Genomic DNA, 23,698 nt, shown 5'->3' on the forward strand with positions numbered 1-23,698 from the left:
ATCCGGTAGAGCGCTCTAGTGTGACGTGTTAAATATCGATAGTACAACTGGCTCTAATCGATTACCACACTACATTTTGGTCAAAGAGTACAAGCTACAGCAATATTATTCTAATAATTCTATGATCTTTGGTTTGTTCTTCTGTGGTTACAAGGTAAACATCATCATAAAATGACAGTCAATACGAACAGCTGTTAAAGGGGCGGCCATTTTTTCTCTATATACAACGCTTAAACAAGGGGTTTCGTGTATATAACTACTGCAAAGCAATTCCCATTGTATAGTTACAGCCTGTTTATACCTCCATAGCTTATTCACGGTTTATTAGTAACGTTTTATGTCTCAACTCTGCATAAGTCTCGTATAAAAACTGTACACTGTTTATTAGTAAGACTGTGAGACAATATGAATTTTCTTTTAACTCGGTAGAGATCGCTACATATAGTGTTATTCGGGTGGTCACATAGGTCTACCCATCATTTTGCTGTCCACACCTGTGGAGTAACGGTTAGTGCGTCTGGCCGCGAAAGCAGGTGGCCTGCATTCGATTCCCGGTCGGGGCAAGTTACCTGGTTGAGGATTTTTCCGGGGTTTTCCCTCGACCCAGTATGAGCAAATGCTGGGTAACTTTCGGTGTTGGACCCCGGACTCATTTCACTGGCATTATCACCTTCATCTCATTCAGACGCTAAATAACCTAAGATGTTGATAAAGCGTCGTAAAATAACCTATTAAAAAAATCATTTTGCTGATGCTAGCACTGCCTTGCATTTTTCCTATTACAATAAAACCTGTCTTAACCGAACTTCGGTTAACCAGAATCCGGCTAATTCGAATAAACGTCACAAAAAAATAAACAGTGTTTTGTTTATCCCTGCAATATCTTCTTCATCTCCTATAGCATGGCTACAAATTTAAGTGTCATTCTCCTCACAGCAATGCTACATCTGTTTTCCACCTCCATCCCTCAAACACTTGTTTTGTATGGTAACCAAGTGTGGCCAGTCCCGTTAAGGGGTTAGGTACAGCTTACAGCAGTAAAATTTTAGAAATATTCAACATTTTTTTCGTCCATTACTCTATCTTGTACAATAATGAAAATTAGTATGTGTAAAACATTGTCCTGCTTTATGAAAATATATATATATATATATATATATATATATATATATATATATATATATATATATATATAATATATTTTTACGATTTAAAATTATTTACATTTTTTTTTTCTTTTCTTTTCAAAATTCAGTTCACTGTGCAGTGATGAAGCATTTCCCACATAACTAAAAAACTATCCAACATTCTGTGATGAAATTTTTTGTGTGTATTTATGCATGTCATATCTACAATATGATGCAAGCTCACTTCTCTACCTTTGATAGATTGTCTGAAAAAAAAAAATAAATTCTTTAAAAAAAATGGTCAAATATCAGTATTTTCTTCTAACATGAAATAAAAAAAAATATATTATTTATTAAGGAATATAGTTGAAAGAGCATGATATTGTAAACATGAGTTTCACCGATAAAATAAAAGAGAGAGAACATGAAAAAGTTAACAAGTTTATGAGTTATGAGGGAAATGCTTCATCACAGCACAGTGGACTCCCAATATTTTGAATTTTGAAAAAAAATTATATATTTATAAATAATGTTTTTAAATCGTAAAAGTATTTTTTTCTTATATCAGAAGGACGGTATTTTACACATACCAATTTTGATTATTGTACAAGATACAGTAATGGAGGAAAAAAATTTTGAATATTTCCAAAACTTTTATTGCTAAGCTGTACCTAACCCCTTAAGTGAGACATTCTCTTCGTCCCCCCCCCCCCCCCGGTCCTCCCACCTACCCGGGAAATACAGGATTACGGTGTATGCATCCCAGGTAAGTTTCCAATTTCTCATTCATTTTAGTCATGTTGCAGTTATTGCGTTATCGGTACGTCTTATTTTTTAGTTACGCGAGTGTGATGTCGAGTAAAAGAAAACGTGTTGTTGTTGTATCCATAAAGGATAAGTTCGAAGCTGTGAGATTTGTGGAAAGTGGCGCAATCTTGCTTCCGATTATGGAGTAGGAATATCAACAGTCTCTGATGGGGTTAAATGTAAATTCAAGCTTTTGGAACATTCCTGCAAAATACTCATTTTCCTGATAATTACATTTTTCGATACAAAAAAACTGATATCCCAAGAACTGTTTGTCTGATTTCATTCAAATTTTGTACACTTGTCCTTTGTAATAATCTCTAGACCACGAGGTTAAATTTGATTAAAAATGAGCAATTTTCTAGTAAAAACACATTGAAAAAGAAACAACATTTTTTAAATGTAAATTTTTAAAAATCTATAAATTTAGTATGAAGTCAGCTGTGATGCTCATTTAGGACCAATCTTGATATTATGATTTCAGATTTAAGAGAAAAAATAGTAAATGGCTATTATTTTCTCAGTTTAAGTTGAATCATGCTTTTTCGTAAAAGGCAATTTTTTTCTTTAAAAATTCAAACTTTCAAACATACCCATGGTTATCAGATGTATTATATATCAAATTGAAGCTAAAATCATGTAGAATAGGTGTGCAAAATTTGAATAAAATACAGAAAGTGATAGTCAAGTTATTTAATGTAAAGTGCAACCCCTTACAGTAGACCTATGTGGCTAAAGTGCTAACATGGTAGTCCTCCATGCAGGCGGCCCAGGTTCGATCTCCAGCTAGGTCATTATGGAATTTTTTATGGATAAAGCAGACGTCACAGAGGTTTTTTCCTCAGGATATTCCCTTTTCTATCATTTCACTAACATATTCCACCTTTCTCTCGTTTCACCTATCATCTAGCTGAAATAGTTAAAAATAGGCCGGAGTGAAGTTTTGGGCGTAGTGCAGGTTTCCAATGTTGGTATGGAAAGGGCTTGAGGCTCCGAGTGCTAGGGCATGTCAGGTACTTGTCTAGGGATGGGACCTGGTCGTCAGGTGCTGAGTAGGATGGCCCACCTGCCAGCATCGGAGTCACGAATGCCAGCCAAACAACCTGTCTGTCTTGGACAACCATTGCATATAGCCTACTGTATGGGGCGTACAATGGGTCAAAGCGTCCATCCTGGGTCTGGCCCTCGAAAAGCCAATCTTGAAGTATATTGGAAAAACGCAGAAGAAGAAAAACTGTGAATACAAATTGTGTTTATAAGGACTTTTACCTCTGACTAAGGTTCAGGCTGATATGTGTAGAAGGAAGAACAACTGTTTATATACATCTTAAGTCTGATTAGTGTAATATGTTACTAGTATACAATGAAGGAGGAAAGGAACTGGCCACCTTACCCCACTATCTCCTGGCTTACAAGCAAACCTTCTCATGGGGGCAGATGAAAAAGTTAATTTTTTTCCCCTTCTACCATGTTAATAATGTCAAAAGAAGTGCTTTTATAAATTTTGGCCACTCGAGAGCAATTACGAAGGCCGTCCAGAAAGTAAGTTTCCCTGGGGCCGTTTATATAAAGAAAACATAATTTCATGGTAAGATTTACTGGAATAGATACAGTAATTTTTTTTGCTAATTTTCAACATATTCCCCACCGGAATTGAGACATTTGTCATACCGTGGGATCAACTTTTGTATTCCTGTGTCGTAGAAGTCTGCTGTTTGGGATCGGAACCAATGTGTGACAGCTGTCTGCACCTCTCTGTTAGTCCCACTGTATGAAAAATGTCTCAATATCAGTGGGGAATATGTTGAAAAATAGCTCAACAATTGCTGTATCTGTTCCAATAAATCTTTCCATGAAATTGTTTTCTTTTCGTAAATGACCCAAAGGAAACTTACTTTCTAAGGGTCCTCGTAATTGCGCTCAAGTGGCCAAAATCTGTATAAACACATGTTTTGACTTTATTAACATGGTGGAAGAAAAAAAATATCTTTTTTATCTGTCCCCATGAGAATATTTGCTTGTTAGCTGCCTCACGAATGATGCCTTATTGGTGTCACGAGGTTCCGACCAGTTGACTAAACAACAATGGGCGTCAATTAAGAAAGCGGATCCTTTCTGTTTATACCGGTACCCTATCACGTGATCTCAGAAAAACACGATTAAAAAATTGATAGTGTAACAGACAACAGTATCTATAGCAAATCCAAGAGGTTGCTAACAATGGAAGCTAGTAAATTTTAATTCATGGAGAGTATCAGTTATGAAAAATCTAACTATCAAATAAATACTTCAGAATTTTAATGATGCATTGCGCACTGAATATCTTCAGTAATTCGAGTAATGAAAAGAAACTCGCCGGACATGGAAAGACAAAAGGATTTTTTTTTCAAACAAGTATTATAGCCTTTTCTATCTATTATCTTCGATTCTTCTTTCTCTTTCATGGCCTCCGTGTCAATTTACTCTCCCCATGTAGCCAGCTCAATTATGTTGTGCGTCTATAATAGTTAATGCTAGCGAAATAAGTTCAGGGTCCGACGCCGAAAGTTACCCAGCATTTGCTTTTTTATGGGTTGAGGAAACACCCAAAAAGAAAAACCTCAACCAGGTAACTTGTTCCAATCAGGATTTGAACCAGGGTCCGCTCGTTTGGCGGTCACACCTGCTAATAGTTATTCCACAGCGCTCTATCTTTGTTTCTGTCATCAACATAAATAATGAACGGATCTAGATAGTTCGTCATACAGATCGATAATGAAGGTCGATTCAGACCGAAATCGATTATTACATGATTACGCTCCGCTCTTCGTTTATTTTGAACCGTGTGCGGTATGGTGAGGGTGCATGTTGTGGTTTTTATGAGGATTGGTGGTATAGAAGACGTCCAATTTGCATCATTCATTACTAAAGTAAGTACATGGATTGTAATATTTATGCATTTAGAATGTGTAATGATGTATACTGACTTGCCACATTTTGTCTTTGGAATGTTTAAATATAAAAACCATTGATTGAAGTGTTTGTATTACTATTAAAAAAGAATGCGTCCGAGAAGACATTGCATTCTGATACCGATATTTGACTGATTTACGTGAACGCATAAAACTACAGTATAATCTTCTGTAATTTGCGAGAAGTCATAAATAGGTATAGGCCTAATGTATAGGTACCGGTACAATATTTGTACAACGTTGAAACAAATATCGAACAGAATAATAATAATAATAATAATAATAATAATAATAATAATAATAATAATAATAATAATAATAATAATGTACAATATTTGTACAACGTTGAAACAAATATCGAACACAATAATAATAATAATAATAATAATAATAATAATAATAATAATAATAATAATAATAATAATAATAATAATAAAATGCACTTATGGTGAATTCGTTTTCATTCCCATTAGATCTCTTAGTTAATGCTGTCAAATACCAAACAGGATAAACAGTACTAGACATGAATAATTTCAAGGGAAAAATTGTTCCGGGGCCGGGTATCGATCCCGACCTCTGGTTGAACGTACCAGCGCTCTGCCAACTGAGCTACCCGGGAACTCTACCCGACACCGTCTCAACCTTTCCCTTTATATCCACACAACTCGCGTGGGCTGACGAAACGCCAGAGACCCACATCGAGTGCACACAAACTCTGTGTGATTTGCATAATATATACGTCACTGTGTACGTTAACAGAAAACCACAATTTCAAGTCACACAGAGTTTGTGTGCACTCGATGTGGGTTTCTGGCGTTTCGTCAGCCCACGCGAGTTGTGTGGATATAAAGGGAAAGGTTGAGACGGTGTCGGGTGGAGTTCCCGGGTAGCTCAGTTGGCAGAGCGCTGGTACGTACAACCAGAGGTCCCGGGATCGATACCCGGCTCCGGAACAATTTTTCCCTTGAAATTATTCAAATCTGCTTTACAGGAAGCTTTACCTGAAAGATTAGATTTGCAGTACTAGACATGTTCCTTTATACAGCTGTTCCCCGCACTAAATGCGCATCCGTCCCGAGATCCATGGTGAAACAAAAAATGACAATTTCAAATGTTTACTGTAACAAAACAGCCACAGCTGAATGCTAATATTATTAGGTCATGAAGGTATGTAACTTGTATGACCTCGCCCAATGACGCCACCCCCTCACCTTGCTCGTCTTTCTCGTTAGCCACGTCCTTGCTATGGGCATGAGGGCGCCAAAGTTGCGTATAGAAGCAAACATACTTGGTAACCATGGAAACATAACAACGACGCCATTTCCTCATATTCTGTCGTATACTTCAGCGCTCCACGATTGTGTTCTGTTTGCAAATTACGTAAGCAAAAGCATGAAAGTTTGGAGTTTGCAAACTTTCATGTCTTAAGGCCCATTCATAATGAAAATTAAACATAACCGTAACATAAACACAGAAGTTTGCGCCCAGGCTACCAAATGGGATCATTCACAATGATTCACATAAGCATTGACATAAACATTACCATAAGACGTTAACATGAAAGTTTGCAAACTCCAAACTTTCATGCTTATGCTTACGTGATTTTCAAACAGAACACAATCGTGGAGCGCTTAAGTATACGACAGAACATGAGGAAATGGCGTCGTTGTTATGTTTCCATGGTTACCAAGTATGTTTGTGGTTATGTTTATGTTCCCATCGTGAATGATGGTATGACTTCTTGATTTTACCGTAACGTTTATATTCTTAAGTTAACGCTTACGGTATGTTTAATTTTCATTGTGAATGAGCCTTTATGTCAATTCTTATGTGAATCATTATGAATGACTCCATTTGGTAGCCTGGGCGCAAACGTCTATGTTTATGTTACGGTTATGTTTAATTTTCATTGTGAATGGGCCTTTAGCCGTGAGAAATTAGAAATAATGTACTGGCACAATATTTGTATAACTTGAAAACAAGGAACACAATAATAATAATAATAATAATAATAATAATAATAATAATAATAATAATAATAATAATAATAATAATAATAATAATAAAATGTGAGTGAATTCATTTTCGTTCCCATTCGATCTCTAGTTACTGCTGTCATATGCCAAGTTACGCAAATAGCCTACTCGTATTTACGGATCTAATAGACGTATTCTGTTATGAACAAAACTGTAAACTGCTGTTTTGACATAGAATACATCTTTCTTCGCACTAAATATGAATACCCGTCCTGGGATTCATGGTTAAAACAAGACCAGTACCAATTACAGAATTGCAAATGCTTATTGTACCTAGACTATAAGCCAAACTCTAATGCTGATGTTATTAACAGTTAGGCTATGAACCAATGTAATTTGTGTAACCACGCCCAATTACGACACTTTCCCTATCTACAGGCATGAAGCCGCCGAAGTTGCGTATAAAATTAGCAGTGCCGCGCAGTCTCTCTCAGTAATATCTCGGCATCGAGAGCAGCTACAGACCTGTGCGACACTAGTTTGATTTGTAATCGTGAGTTTCGCAATAATTTGATAACATTCACGTATGATAGACTACTATTTGAGTGAACCAAAGTGAAACATTTTTTTGGGATCCGGATCATTCGTCACAAATTACGGTACTTGTCATTTGTCTAACTGCCCCCCCCCATGCCTCCCATAACTCCGCCTGTGGGTCTATAGTAGCGCAAAATATCCTCATTGTTTTTATAATACTATTGCAAAACATTTCCATGGATTTTATTTTTATATTATTGGATAACATTTCCATGGTTTTTATTTTTATATTATTGGATAACATTTCCATGGTTTTTATTTTTATATTATTGCATAACATTCCCATGGTTTTTATTTTTATATTATTGGATAACATTTTCATGGATTTTATTTTTATATTATTGCAAAACATTTTCATGGTTTTTATTTTTATTATATCGCAAAACTTTTCCAAGGTTTTTATTTTTATATTATTGCATAAAATTTCCATGGTTTTTATTTTTGTATTATTGCATAACATTTCCATGGTTTTTATTTGTATATTATTGCAAAACATTTTCATGGTTTTTATTTTTATTATATCGCAAAACTTTTCCAAGGTTTTTATTTTTATATTATTGCATAAAATTTCCAAGGTTTTTATTTTTATATTATTGCATAACATTTCCATGGTTTTTATTTTTATATTATTGCATAACATTTCCATGGTTTTTATTTTTATATTATTGCATAACATTTCCATGGTTTTTATTTTTATATTATTGCATAACATTTTCATGGTTTTTATTTTTATATTATTGCATAACATTTCCATGGTTTTTATTTTTATATTATTGCATAACATTTTCATGGTTTTTATTTTTATATTATTGCATAACATTCCCATGGTTTTTATTTTTATATTATTGCATAACATTTTCATGGTTTTTATTTTTATATTATTGCATAACATTCCCATGGTTTTTATTTTTATATTATTGCATAACATTTTCATGGTTTTTATTTTTATATTATTGCATAACATTTCCATGGTTTTTATTTTTATATTATTGCATAACATTTTCATGGTTTTTATTTTTATATTATTGCATAACATTCCCATGGTTTTTATTTTTATATTATTGCATAACATTTTCATGGTTTTTATTTTTATATTATTGCATAACATTTCCATGGTTTTTATTTTTATATTATTGCATAACATTTTCATGGTTTTTATTTTTATATTATTGCATAACATTCCCATGGTTTTTATTTTTATATTATTGCATAACATTTTCATGGTTTTTATTTTTATATTATTGCATAACATTCCCATGGTTTTTATTTTTATATTATTGCATAACATTCCCATGGTTTTTATTTTTATATTATTGCATAACATTTTCATGGTTTTTATTTTTATATTATTGCATAACATTCCCATGGTTTTTATTTTTATATTATTGCATAACATTCCCATGGTTTTTATTTTTATATTATTGCATAACATTCCCATGGTTTTTATTTTTATATTATTGCATAACATTCCCATGGTTTTTATTTTTATATTATTGCATAACATTCCCATGGTTTTTATTTTTATATTATTGCATAACATTTTCATGGTTTTTATTTTTATATTATTGCATAACATTCCCATGGTTTTTATTTTTATATTATTGCATAACATTTCCATGGTTTTTATTTTTATATTATTGCATAACATTTTCATGGTTTTTATTTTTATATTATTGCATAACATTTTCATGGTTTTTATTTTTATATTATTGCATAACATTTCCATGGTTTTTATTTTTATATTATTGCATAACATTTCCATGGTTTTTATTTTTATATTATTGCATAACATTTTCATGGTTTTTATTTTTATATTATTGCATAACATTTTCATGGTTTTTATTTTTATAATATCGCAAAACATTTCCATGGTTTTTATTTTTATATTATTGCATAACATTTTCATGGTTTTTATTTTTATATTATTGCATAACATTTTCATGGTTTTTATTTTTATATTATTGCATAACATTTTCATGGTTTTTATTTTTATAATATCGCAAAACATTTCCATGGTTTTTATTTTTATATTATTGCATAACATTCCCATGGTTTTTATTTTTATAATAGCAAAACGCGTCCGTGGTTTTTATTTTTATAACATCGCAAAACATTTCCATGGTTTTTATTTTTGTATTATTGCATAACATTTCCATGGTTTTTATTTGTATATTATTGCAAAACATTTTCATGGTTTTTATTTTTATTATATCGCAAAACTTTTCCAAGGTTTTTATTTTTATATTATTGCATAAAATTTCCATGGTTTTTATTTTTATTATACCGCAAAACATTTCCATGGTTTTTATTTTTATATTATTGCATAACAGTTTCATGGTTTTGTTTTTATTATATCGCAAAAAGATTTTCATGGTTTTTATTTTTATATTGTGGTATAACATTTCTATGATTTTAATTTTTATAATATTTCAAAACGTTTCTATGGTTTTTATTTCGATAGGATCGCAAAACGTCTCCAAAGTTTTTATTTATACATTACCGCAAAACATTTCCATGTTTTTTATTTTTATAGTCTCGGTATTCATAACTGGGACTGTATTGTGTCCCAGGAGGCACGGAGATAAGGTTTGAAACTTGACCTCATAAACTGTTTACAATACATTATAGTGATAAACACTGATAATACGATGATGTTCTCTACAATGTAAATTATTTCTTCATTTATTTTCACTGTGCAGAGTTAAGAGCATAAGGCCTTCTCTTCCACTCAACCAGTATAAAAATGCGTAGCAAATATAAATAACAGCAACACGGAAATAGTGAAAATAACGTATTGTAGTGTACATAGTTTAATTAATATAAACTGTAAATATTAGTGTAGTTGTTAAATTGGTCTACGTTTTGTTTTGCCCAACTTGACCACACAGGAGTCGCTGAGCAGACATAAGTAGTAAGCTTACTACATGCATGCATTCATCCTGCCTAAGGTTTTTCCGTGGTTTTCCTAAGGCGCTAAGACAAATGTCGGGATGAGCCCTAAAAGAAATGGGCCACGGACCTGCACTCATATCCCCATGAATCTCCCTAATTAACAATGACATCTCTCCCCCCTCTTCGCAATTGAGCCATCATATAGCCAAATGGCTGGTCTCGAAATTGAGACAAATCAACAAGGCTCATGACCTCCTATATAATAGCCAAATTGGCTAGTCTCTTATATGAGACAACTCATCCTGCCTAAGGTATTCCGTGGTTTTCCTCAGGCGTAAGACAAATGACGGGATGAGCCCTATAAGAAATGGGCCACGGACCTATATGACCTTCCCCATATATATTCCGCCTTTATTATAAATTATGTATGCCCTAGTTCAGATAATATTAATAGTCTATTAAACATACGAGGTCACTCAATAAGTCGCAAATTGAAAGGACAGGGACCTCTCAAATTGCAGCTTAGATTTCACGGCGCTTCTTCCGACGGCCTTCACCTGCTTTGTCATCGAACAACAGATGACAGCGTCTTGCCATCCTAACGGCAAACACCAGCCAACTCCTCCTCGCCCCGTTCCGTGATCAATTGATCAATCTCAGCCACCCTCGCGTATGTGGTACCTAAGAGGTTACGTCCAATTTCGGCTTCCCCTTCAAAATTTTCTAGAGCTCCTTCAGGGGAGCAGCGTAACCCGGAGTGAGACTAGTGGCCAACAGGCTTGGAGCTCACATATTTAGTTTTGTACAGCCCCCAACCCCTTGCAAGGACGCGTTTTGCGTACCTTTTAAATTTTCCTCCCAATTCTCCTTCGATTTTTCGATTTTCGACATGCACGCAACTCCGTCGGCTACAGTTAAAACTCCAGTAATACTTAACCTGCAGCCTCCTGGGAAAAAGTATGGCCCCTACTCATAACTTTTCCATGGTATTTAACGTTGTGGTATTTTAAAATGTTTCCATGGTTTTTGTTTTTTAATATCGCAAAATATTTGCACGGTTTTTATTTTTTATAGTATCATAAACATTCCCTCCTCCTGGTTGAACTGAAAAGGAATACACGGAGACCTATCAAAGCACTGCGGCAAACAAACTGTTACAAATCATTATGTTGACGAAAACCACCAGACAGCTATCTTTTTATGTATCTGTTTTTAATGACACGTATTTATGCTATGAACTGTTGAATTAGTTACAAAGTTTTCACGATTATATAGAGGAAAATTATTAATGAAAAAAATATACTGACAAGCTATGGGCATTATTTGTAGTTTTTTTTAAAAAGATCCTGCAAGATTCCTTAGATTTGGCACCTACTATTATTCTAATTACTCTTTTTTGTACAGGGACATCATTTTATTTTTACTTCAATTTTTATTGTACCTGAGTTTTTGAATGTACTTCACTCCCACCCCTTCTACTAATGAAGTTCAACCGTCCTCCACACAGATCCAAGACCGCAAATACAGTCATAGTAGCCTTACTGTCATAGTAAACAGTACGTTCCAAAAATATGTTCGCGTTTTCCAGTGACGAAAGAGCTTTCAATATTGAATCATTTTCGCACAGGTACTGTCGTCCTTTTGCCTACGTCGTATCCCGGTTTCCCCCACCAGCTTTTATTCGCCAGCTAGTGGCTGGGCTGTCTTAGCTCTTTTCTGAGAACACTAATTTCTGTTAGGAATTTGACGTCTGCGTAATATTATACAACTGTTTAGATTAACTTAAATAAAAGGGCCTCGTTAAGTAATTAACTGTCACGTGATTTCCTCCCTTTCTACGACCCTACGACATAACCACTTGGACGGACAGTAGATAGCATGTCTGAGTAATTTTATCTTTTCGGATCGGGCAGAAGTGAAGATTGAATTTACAGTACGTAAGGTACTCTTTTATAGAGTAGGTACAGAATTATTTCAAAATGAGTTACTAGTACGAAGGACGAAACTGGTAATTGGGATTAGGTACAGTAGTCTGTAGTGCGTTAATATGCACATCAGAACTGAAGTCTGTATCGAAATGAACGGCCACCATTTTAAAAAATGTGTTTAAATATCCATATTATGATTATTTTTCAATTTAACTCCATTTTCCATATTGTACGCTAATGTGCTGTAGACAGTATAATATACACTGCATAATGAATACGTCCGCATGGACAGCTCAGTTCGTGAGTTAAAACACTCATTGTTAATACTGTACTGTATTTTGATTAAACAAAAACCTAATGAAAATGATCGAACTCAAAATCGCGATATTTACTAGTTTACCTAAATGGATGAACCACTTTTCTTCCCTCCTATACCTAGTAAAGTGATTTGTTTGTATATTACGCCAGTATCATCGAACTCCAGTCGTGGAAGGGGGTAACAAACGGCGTTGATCCAACGGTATAGCCAGGTTAATATTAAAAATGTTAGTAAAAATAAAATGATGTCCCTGTAGTAGGAATATATTGTTACTATCTGTGGAATTTCCCCAGAATATTATTCCAAAACTCATTACCGAGTGGAAGTATGCAAAGTATATTGTTTTTAAGGTATTGATATTTAAGATCTTCTGTATAGATCTAATAGTAAAACAAGCTGAATTTAGTTTGAGGGTAATTTCTTTAATATGATTTTTCCAGTTTAACATATCGATTTGTAAGCCAAGAAATTTGGGTGTTGTTGTTTCTATTAGAGATCTGTTGTTAATTATTGCGCTTGAAATTTGCGAAGTTGAATTTGGGCAGGATTTAAATTGAATTATGTTAGTTTTGTTACAATTTAATATTAATTTATTGGCTGAGAACCATCCACTTTGAGGAGAATTTCCTCTGTTGAAAATTGGAATATGTTGGAGTTATTGGCTATAATTACTATACTGATGTCATCTGTAAATAATATGGGATGACGTACATGTTTTATTAGAGGGGGATGATCATTATGATGATGATGATGATGGACGACTCTGAAAAGATCTGTATATTTTGTAATATATTAGAAAGAATTCCTCACATTTGAGGCACAGATGTATTAGAAGGTATGCAATCTGTTTACCTGTGTGTACTCGCAGATGAGAGATGAGACCTTCAGTGTTGCCCAGAACTTCCCCACAGAGTTCACACTTCACTGGTGGCTCGCATTCTCTCTTTGGCAGATTGTCTTTTTCGAGACTGCAATGTAAAAATAGAGCATTAAAAATGTTCAGCTGTAATTTCAGTTAGGTGAGGTCAAAACAGCATTGTTACAAAACTGAAAAACATTTTGCAATTTCGACTTCTTTCTGGATTCCTTTTGAAGCACTTACCATGTCATTAACTGACGGTCATTTGACGTCACTTCCTCCTCTTTGACTGCCATTTTGTTCCTCGACTTCTATAATGAAATAAGTAGGTGAATATCAGTGTTTGATATCGCAGTCCATCTAGTGTAGCAATAGTTCGTAGTGTACTTTTCAACAACAGACTATTTTTAATTTTATTGACATATTTAAACACAAGCAAGGTAATGTAATGCTAGAATAACCACAAGCCATTTATAACAAACGACAATAGAAACAGAATTACAATAATAGTTCACGGCCTACTGATATACCCAAAGATCATACACATGCGATATGACCTCAGATTTAAAACGTGTGTAAATAAACCTTACCAAAAAAAAAAAAAAAAAAGACTACCTCTCTGGTGTAGGGGTAGCATGCTGGTCTCTTACGCAGAGGGCCCGGGCTCGATTCCCTGTCAGGTTGAATTTCTTGGTTGAGGTTTTTCAGGGTTTTCCCTCAACCGTAAGGCAAATGCCAGAAAATTCGGCCTCATTCATCACCAAAATCATATTCATAACAAATCAGTAATACATATACAGTCGCCATCTAGTTCACAACAATAGAACCAGTCAACAATAGTACACACTCAATGCTGCCAACTCAGAATTCCATTTACCGCTGCACAAGCTTAAAAAACCCGCTAAACTGTAGTTAAAAAACTCCAGATTTTTCTTAACACATCACTTCCAAATTCGAAATACAAACTATACAGTTTTAGGAACTGGAAAATTTGATATAAATATAGATTCAATTCTGGAAAGTGTGTATCAATTTGTAGGTTCTATGTTGCATGCAAAATCGTCTTCATATTCGTACAAAGTTTTACGCGGCAAATTTCTTCAAAATTGAATGAAGTAGATAAAGAATATTATATAGGAACTTCTGAAATAATCACATTCACAATCACACCAGTCGGTTCGTAATCTGATTTCACACTGAGCTGGAGACGTGCCTGCTAACAACGAGTTTGGTTTTTAGTTTTAAGTATGTCCGTGTTACATAAACTATAATGCGGAATGATAAATTATATATCATAAATAAAAATAATAATTCAGTTCATTAACTATTTAATCATAAAAAATAGTTACAATGCATATATTAGATTAAGAGTTTAACCAATGCGGCATACCTTGTATACAAATAACAATGGATGAGGCAGGAAATGGACATGGTTGCACCAAACCGAGTTAACATAAAACGTTGATATTTTATACTCTCACAATGAAAAAGTGTGATAATACCATACTAATTCTAAATCTAATTTCTAATTCTAATTCTAATTTATTCACAATTTACTGTAAATTTGAAATGATACATATTATGAATTATTGATACCCGAAATGAGCATATGCTCGTGCTCGGGTACAGTCCAGTAGTCTACATAAATTTTACAGGGTTCAAATAATAATGCTGATGATAGAAATAATAGTAACAACAACAACAACAATAATAATAATAATAATAATAATAATAATAATAATAATAATAATAATAATAATAATAATATAACCGTGACGGAGATGATACAAAGATAGTAATACAAATTAATTCATTGGCTAAACTCCAGAACATGGATTGCACCCTTCCCCTCTACCCCCACCGCAACTACCGTGCAACTAGCTACTTTCCTTGCAGACTCCACCCTCTCTCGCGTTCTCACGCTTCATCTCGCTCCGTCCGAGACACGCGCCAGCTCGAAACATCATGGCGGCCACTGACGATCTCCGTAAACATCGCGCCGATGATCCGACGTGTAGCACATGATGAAAAAAGCGGGGTATCGGGGCTGCAAGCCCCGATGATGATCCGACGTGTAGCACATGATGAAAAAAGCGGGGTATCGGGGCTGCAAGCCCCGATGATGATCCGACGTGTAGCACATGACGAAAAAAGCGGGGTGTCGGGGCTGCAAGCCCCGATGATGATCCGACGTGTAGCACATGACGAAAAAAGCGGGGTGTCGGGGCTGCAAGCCCTGACGAGGGGTGTCGGGCACTGAAAAGTGCCTTTTGGAAAACATGATGCGCATTTGACAACCCATCACCAGTATCTGTGCGCGAAGTTAATTTCATGTCGCCACCACATTTAGGGCAAGTGTACGTACTTGCTAATAACCCTTTCTGCTGCAAAAACCGTATCAAATTACTGATATTGCTGCTAAAGTTATGCACGGCGAAAATATCGACGAATGATTCCATGTTCCTGGTAGAGTAACACAGTCGCACATCCAACCCTATCGCACGTCGGCACAAACTGTCGCCACGCCAAGATGTCCAGCGTCACCTGTTAATTTCGCCACCCCTTCTTTCTCTGATTGGCTTTTCGTGGCTTAAGTCCCGTTAACTCAACGCTCCTTTACTCACTCACCCGCCCGCCCGCCATCTAGTCGCATGAATTTACATTAATTTATGCACTTAAAATATAACTTAAAATCGCTTCATTATAACATATATATCCCTCAACATTATTACAAGCGAAAAAATATTGCTTTCATGATGATTTATCTTAAATACCATCTCGTCTACACACTAATTTATTCTTGATGATTGACACTTGCAACCCGCATGTTGCACTTTTTTTCTTCTTCGTGAACATATATACGAGTTCCGAATTTTTTCTACCAAGAACACGTGTTCTCCAGAGAGACTACTGAGGATTCCGGCTGCTGAGGACTAGAGCATTCAACAATGAAGATGAACACATGAACACATGAAGAAGAATAACAACATATACAACAAGGACATAGAAGAACAGAATACCACCCCATGAAGAGATGAAGAGAGAGAGAAAGAGAAAGAGAGGAGAGAGAGATAGAGAGAAGGCAGGAGGGAAAGGAAGAGGGAAATTACCCTCCAGCAGGTAATTTTTTCCCTCCACAGCTTATGTTGGCATGCCCCCCCCCCACCCTTCATTACCCATAATTCCCACCGTCCCCTAGTGACTTGCGGAGGGGATGGAAGGTGCAATCCATGTTCTAGAGTTTAACCAATTCATTAATAATAATAATTATAATAATAATATTAATAATAATAATAATAATAATAAAACAAAAATATTTACAATAAAATAAATACTAAGACGGATAAAATGAAATATAAAACCACTAGCGAGAGTTAACACAACTTAAATAAGCATATAATAGCCAGGAAAAAAATGACGAACTCGAAAATCAACAGTAAAGTTCGTTGTAACGCAGACGACAGCAACCGCCGTATTGACATTGTGTTGTGCATTAATGGTAGTAGGGGGGAGCTGAAAGTCTACGTAACTGCCGTTCTCTTCGAATCTTCTCATACAATCATGGGAAGTTAATGGCTTAAACCCTGGTTTATGATTAACTAACATTGTTGTCCGCAAGTACATATAAAAACAATTATAACATCTTTACAGAAAAGAAAACTTTAAAATATCATTTCCCTCTGCCAGAATCATAAAAAGACGCTAAATAAATAGCTAGCCGCTGAAGGTAAAATTCTGTAGCTGACCAAAGTCCTGAAAACACCAGATTTAGCTACAAAACCGCTGACTTGGCAACACTGGTACACAGGCCTTCGGATTTCAGCCAAAAAGATTAACTCGCGATATGACCAAAGAGTGTAAATAACAGCGAGGGGGGGGGGGGAAGGAAAAAAAGGGGGAAAAAAACCGCTGAGCAATTCTATAACAGGAACTTCAGTCATATCAGGCAAACAACAGATTTGTTTTCTAGTACACATAGTAATAACACACACTGACTTTCTACTAAATTAATGGAGCAGTGTACCTCAAAGACTTCACTGCAGCCTTCATCTCACTATTGCAGATGATAGATGAAATGAGGGGAAGGTAGAGAATGTTGATGCAATGATAGAGGGAAACGGGAGTACCCCGAGAAAAAAACACCCATCAACGTATGTTTCATAATTTCATAACGACCAGGGGACTATTTCACAATGTTTACAATTCTTGTAAATTGTTTATTTTGTTTGTGAATTGTAAAACTTGTGTTTCACAACCTGAATTTGTAAAGTTGAACTTTACAATGAAAGACGAATCTTTACAAATGAAATTTTGCGTACTTTACAAGTGTTTTGTTTGACAATCACGGAGTGATTTTACAAATGTGTAGATTTTACTTGTAAAATTAGCACATTTTCTACAGTTGTCTTTAGGTGTATGAAGTTTGAAAATGCAATAGATTACGCATAAAGGAAATAAATACGTGTTTATTAAATTTATTTATTATCTTTGTAAAAACTGCAATTTTATTCTCATTAGTAACTAGAAAGATGTCATGTTAAACATAAATCGTAGATCAGTCAACGCATTATTCCAATAATCTAATAGATCAACCACTTCATAAAATTCCAACGTTGCCGATATTGCGAAGTCTGGATATTTTAAAATGTTTCTTGGCGATATTTATAAAGGGTGCGGCAAAACATCCTCCCTAATTTAAAGTTTAAATAAAGAACAGATGGATCAAAATAAGGAAACTGTATATTAATACATATGAATTGTATCTAAACAGTGGGAAATTTAGGTTTACATGCGTTGCCATAGCGATATCAAATGACATGCGCAAAACAACAAAAATTGAATAGGACATTGAATACACGGAATTGACATTCAATTACTGCAAATTGTAATCTGTAACGAATTCCAACTATGCCGTGGACGGCTGAAGAACGTGGTTACGCTATGGTATCGTTTCTGGTAAGTGGTAATTCCGTTGTCGCTACTCAGATGTTTCCCGGACGCTTAATTTCTTCACGTGGCGACGTCCCCTGGCCAGCACGATCACAAGACCTTACACCCTGCGATTTTTTTCTATGGGGGCAACTTAATGCTGAGGTGTTCAAGCATCGGCCGAGGACTTTGCCAGACCTAAGAAATGCAATACAGGAAGAAATTGGCCTTATTCCTCAAGAAATGCTAATTTAGAGTGATTCAGAATTTCCGAAGTCGCATTCAACAATGCATTCATTGATAGTGAAGGACACCACTTGAGAGACACGTTATTCAAAAAATGAAAAATTCCCACTGTTAAGATCTCATTAATATTAATAAAGTTTCCTTATTTTCATCATCTGTTTTTTATTTAAACTTTAAATTAGGGAGGATGTTTTGCCGCACGCTTTATCATATATTGTTTAGCGAGGCTATATTATAATGTATTTCAAGATAAAATATAAACATATCCATTGATAGTGATAAAAATACAACTTTAGCTCTTCTCCTTAGCGATTTTTCGTAAGTTGTCGTTGGCGACATTGCACAATGAGAACTCCTATTTCTAAATTTCTTTAGCTGAATTTCTAAAGCTTCTTAAACTTTACAAATTAGTGAGATTGTATTGTGAAATAGAATTTACAAGCGTTTGTAATCTTTTACTTGTGGTTTGTAAATTGTTAATTTGTAATTTGTTAACATTGCGAAATGGGGCAGAACGGAGATCGAGCCCGGGTCTTCTAGATGGAAGACCGAGAATAGACGCGGCTTTGAAAAATAATAGATGCGCTACCACAATAAAATTGTATTCTCTATAGACAGAACTACTGTACAACAGGTTTGGTATTGAGGTTTTGAACTAGCTCGAACCTCAGTGCTGTGGAGTTCTGTGCCCTGTTTGCAGAATGAGATCGGTAATGGATCAGCGTCCTTGTTGTCCTCGATGGCTTCCACCAGCACGAACTCCGACTGAGAGTCAGACTCCACTTTGACTGCGCCCTCCACGTCTGCAAAGGCATTACAAATCGTATCATAAATATCTGTTTTTATGTTTAAGAAGCGAGTAGCTACTACTGATACATGAATTTGGAAGATGTTTCGTAGATCATTGCATTTCGAGATTTGTATATATAATTTTTTTTGTTTATTATTTTTTTTTCGTTTTTTTTTTGTTTTTTTTTTTTTGTTTTTATTTTTTCAGAAAATGATTCTCTAATAATTATTTCTGTCATTTTCTATAAATATTCTTTTAATTATGTTCGTTTAATTAATTAATTTATTTATTTATGTCTATAACAGTGCAAAGCTCCAATTCCAATAGAAAGTACAAATATTTGCTTAGAACATAAAATTGGAGATAACATGGAAAAAGAGATAAAACAGATACAAATTCAAGGTACCGGCACAACTGTAAATACAAATGAAAAAAAAAAACGAGAAATACATACTGGTACGTCAATAAAAGACACAGATATGGATATAAATGAAAAATACTTACTTACTTACTTACTGGCTTTTAAGGAACCCGGAGGTTCATTGCCGCCCTCACATAAGCCCGCCATTGGTCCCTATCCTGTGCAAGATTAATCCATCCTCTATCATCATATCCCACCTCCCTCAAATCCATTTTAATATCTTCCCATCTACGTCTCGGCCTCCTTAAAGGTCTTTTTCCCTCCGGCCTCCCAACTAACACTCCAAATGCATTTCTGGATTCGCCCAGACGTGCTACATGCCCTGTCCATCTCAAACGTCTGGATTTAATGTTCCTAATTATGTCAGGTGAAGAATACAATGCGTGCAGTTCTGTGTTCTGTAACTTTCTCCATTCTCCTGTAACTTCATCCCTCTTAGCCCCAAATATTTTCCTAAGCACCTTATTCTCAAACACCCTTATGTTCCTCTCTCGAAGTGAGAGTCCAAGTTTCACAACCATAAAGGACAACTGGTAATATAACTGTTTTATAAATTCTAACTTTCAGATTTTTTGACAGCAGACTGCATGATAAAAGCTTCTCAACCGAATAATAACAGGCATTTCCCATATTTATTCTGCGTTTAATTTCCTCCCGAGTATCATTTATATTTGTTACTGTTGCTCCCAGGTATTTGAATTTTTCCACCTCTTCAAAGGATAAATTTCCAATTTTTATATTTCCATTTCGTACAATATTCTCGTCACGAGACATAATCATATACTTTGTCTTTTCGGGATTTACTTCCAAACCTATTTCTTTACTTCCTTCAAGTAAAATTCCCGTATTTTCCCTAATTGTTTTTGGATTTTCTCCTAACATATTCACGTCATCCGCATAGACAAGAAGCTGATGTAACCCGTTCAATTCCAAACCCTCTCTGTTATCCTGAACTTTCCTAATGGCATACTCTAGAGCAAAGTTAAAAAGTAAAGGTGATAGTGCATCTCCTTGCTTTAGCCCGCAGTGAATTGGAAATGCATCAGAAACTGGCCTATACTACCATTCATAACACATCATACCGTAAAATATGTGACACATTTATGGGCAAATTATAAGGGCAAAGGAAAAAAGTAAATAAGGCGTTATTTCACTTGCATTTTTCTTAAACAAATATCAAAATATTTGCACGTATACTCCTACCAGTCTGTATAAGCAAGGAGATGGACACTGTGAACGAAACTGAACGTTACCCAATTTGCGAGTTCCATTCTCTTGTCTATATTCGGTGTAGTACACGACGAACTGCTGAGCTTCGTGTTCGTCATTATTCGTACGCTCTGGTTCGTCCTCATGTGTTGGACTATGCTCTTCAGTGCGGTCGTTTTCATTAGGCCTACCCACCAGCAGACTCTGATCCTCAACCAAAGCGTTGAGGTCAAGTTTGGTCTCTTGTGGAGGTCGGTCTTCCCAGGAGTCTGCAATGCAAAACATGTTTCAATAACTCACTTTTTGTTTTCTGTATATGCAGTATACAGGGTGATTCAGACCACCCGTAACAGTAATTTATTTCGGAAACTAATGCATTAAAATTTTCGAGACAAAAATATTTATCACTAAACCACATGTGAACTTTCACTTGAGCTTGATTTCGTCAATCAGCTCTAATAGGAAGTAGGGTCAGTGGCGTATCACTTTAAAATTTCAAATGGGAGCATGGGTCAAATAGGGTACCATTTGATAGAGCTCTTCAAAACAAACAACTTTCGTAGGAAACGTTTTTATTAATTCCTACTCTTTCAATGAGAAAACGTACAAAAAGGCAATGGCTGATTCGGACCACCCGTAAGTCATTTATTTCGGAATCTAGTACATTAAAATTTTCGAGACAAAAATATTTATGACTAAACCACATGTGAACTTTCACTTGAGCTTGATTTCATCAATCAGCTCTAACAGGAAGTAGGATCAGTGGCGTATCGCTTTAAAATTTCAAATGGGAGTCCGGGTCAAATAAGGTACCATTTGATAGAGCTCTTCAAAACAAACAACTTTCATAGGAAACGTTTTTACCAATTCCTACTCTTTCAATGATAAAACGTACAAAAAGATGTCATCAAAATTTGGAAATGTTAAAAGACAGTTTGAAAATTTATAAAAATTAATGAAATTGTCCAGTTTTTCAGTAAAATGTCAACATTAATTGTCTTGAATACATTTTCGTATTGTAACATTTCTCAATATTGATGGCATTAACTTTTTGTACGTTTTCTCATTGAAAGAGTAGGAATTAATAAAAACGTTTCCTATGAAAGTTATTTGATTTAAACAGCTCTATCAAATGGTACCTTATTTGACCCGGACTCCCATTTGAAATTTTAAAGTAATACGCCACTGACCCTACTTCCTGTTAGAGCTGATTGATGAAATCAAGCTCAAGTGAAAGCTCACATGTGGTTTAGTATAAATATTTTTGTCTCGAAAATTTTAATGCATTAGTTTCCGAAATAAATGACTGTTTCGGGTGGTCTGAATCACCCTGTATAGAAAAATTCCACAGACAAATTCTATCAGGTAACAGACGGGATCAAGGCATGTCCGTTTAACAAATATCTCATGTCTGAAAATGTCCCCTTAAATTCAATGTGACTAGAAATTGTGAAGCTCAAAACGGGACACCTATGTAGTCAATAAATTTTCGCAGAAAACTCATTCTCCTAGTTTTATAACATTCAGTACCGGAAATAGAGCAAAAATTAGAAAAATAAAAGCGAAAGAGTAATAAAAAGAGTCAGTCCACAAGCGTCAAATTTCAGCGGACATGGCACAAGTTAACATTCGAGCTATTCCATCTCAAATCGACCGAAATATAGAGAAAATTGACCTTACAATTTCTAAATACAATGAAACTTTTTTTTGTACGTAGAGAACTGTGATACAATGCTTTGTGCAAAGTTTGAGGCATCAGAACTTCATAGTGTTTAAATTAAAAATATTTAAATTTATCATATTTTCATAAAATCAGCAAGTTTAAACTGTTGTAGCTCCGAAACCCTTTCATCCAATGATCAAAATCATGGTTTATTTTGGTGCTGAGAAATTAAACTTTATATTCACATATAAACAGATTTTCTTACTTTTTATGGAAATGGAGAAATTTAGATTTTTCCTCATTAAGACACCTTTACTCAGGAAAAATTTATAAAAACAATATAGTGTGATTCCGCATTGAAAGTACAAATAAACACATATTTTTTACTGATGGTATGTGTATAAGAAAGTATAGAAAATATCAAATAAAGAAAATAAATAGTACGCGCGTGAACTAACCAGCTGACCGTAGGTAGTCGAGACAAGCAAGGCCAGGAGACATAAACACGTGATGTGTCGTCTAGCAGTCATGGCTGTGCTAGCTTTATCACAGGTTTTCATAAACACAGGAGTACAATGACGCCCAACGCTCGCTTATCTTCAGCTCTCGGCCAGTGCGTGCGGTACTGCCCCGTTCAAGTCTAGGCGTGTGAAAATGATCTATTTAATACCCTCTAAACTTATTGCCGTACCACTAACCAAACAATGCCGAATCCCTCTTAATAATGCAAGGTTTTTGCTCAATATTTTTTTACATTTTTACAAATGGCCAAAAAGCCTAAAAGCATGTAAAATCAGATTATATGTCTCTCTGTGTACAATAAAAATAAGGATTACTTCTTCTCATAACCTACCAAATGTCAGCTTCAAAATGAGCTTTCGTTCAATGTTCTGCAGTAAATGGTTCCAGAGTTCTGAGCGCTGAAACAGGCTTGTTTTTATAAAATACGCTAAATTTGTCGCTCAATAATACGAAAACCGTTTG

The 23,698-nt window shown here is 34.9% G+C and overlaps 1 protein-coding gene across 1 annotated transcript in view; it reads right to left on the reverse strand.

Annotated features, from left to right (window-relative positions):
• Positions 1 to 23,698, reverse strand: part of LOC138698647 (uncharacterized) — a 34,900-nt gene that overhangs the window by 936 nt on the left and 10,266 nt on the right. Inside the window, exons 4-7 of the mRNA XM_069824779.1 lie at positions 21,096 to 21,320; positions 19,298 to 19,434; positions 13,700 to 13,767; positions 13,450 to 13,565 (exon numbers count right to left, since the gene is read on the reverse strand). Coding sequence (XP_069680880.1) covers positions 13,450 to 13,565; positions 13,700 to 13,767; positions 19,298 to 19,434; positions 21,096 to 21,320 — 546 coding nt within the window. The remainder of the gene's footprint in view (positions 1 to 13,449; positions 13,566 to 13,699; positions 13,768 to 19,297; positions 19,435 to 21,095; positions 21,321 to 23,698) is intronic.

Source organism: Periplaneta americana, chromosome 4 (genome assembly GCF_040183065.1).
Source record: "Periplaneta americana isolate PAMFEO1 chromosome 4, P.americana_PAMFEO1_priV1, whole genome shotgun sequence".
Lineage (NCBI taxonomy): Eukaryota > Metazoa > Arthropoda > Insecta > Blattodea > Blattidae > Periplaneta > Periplaneta americana.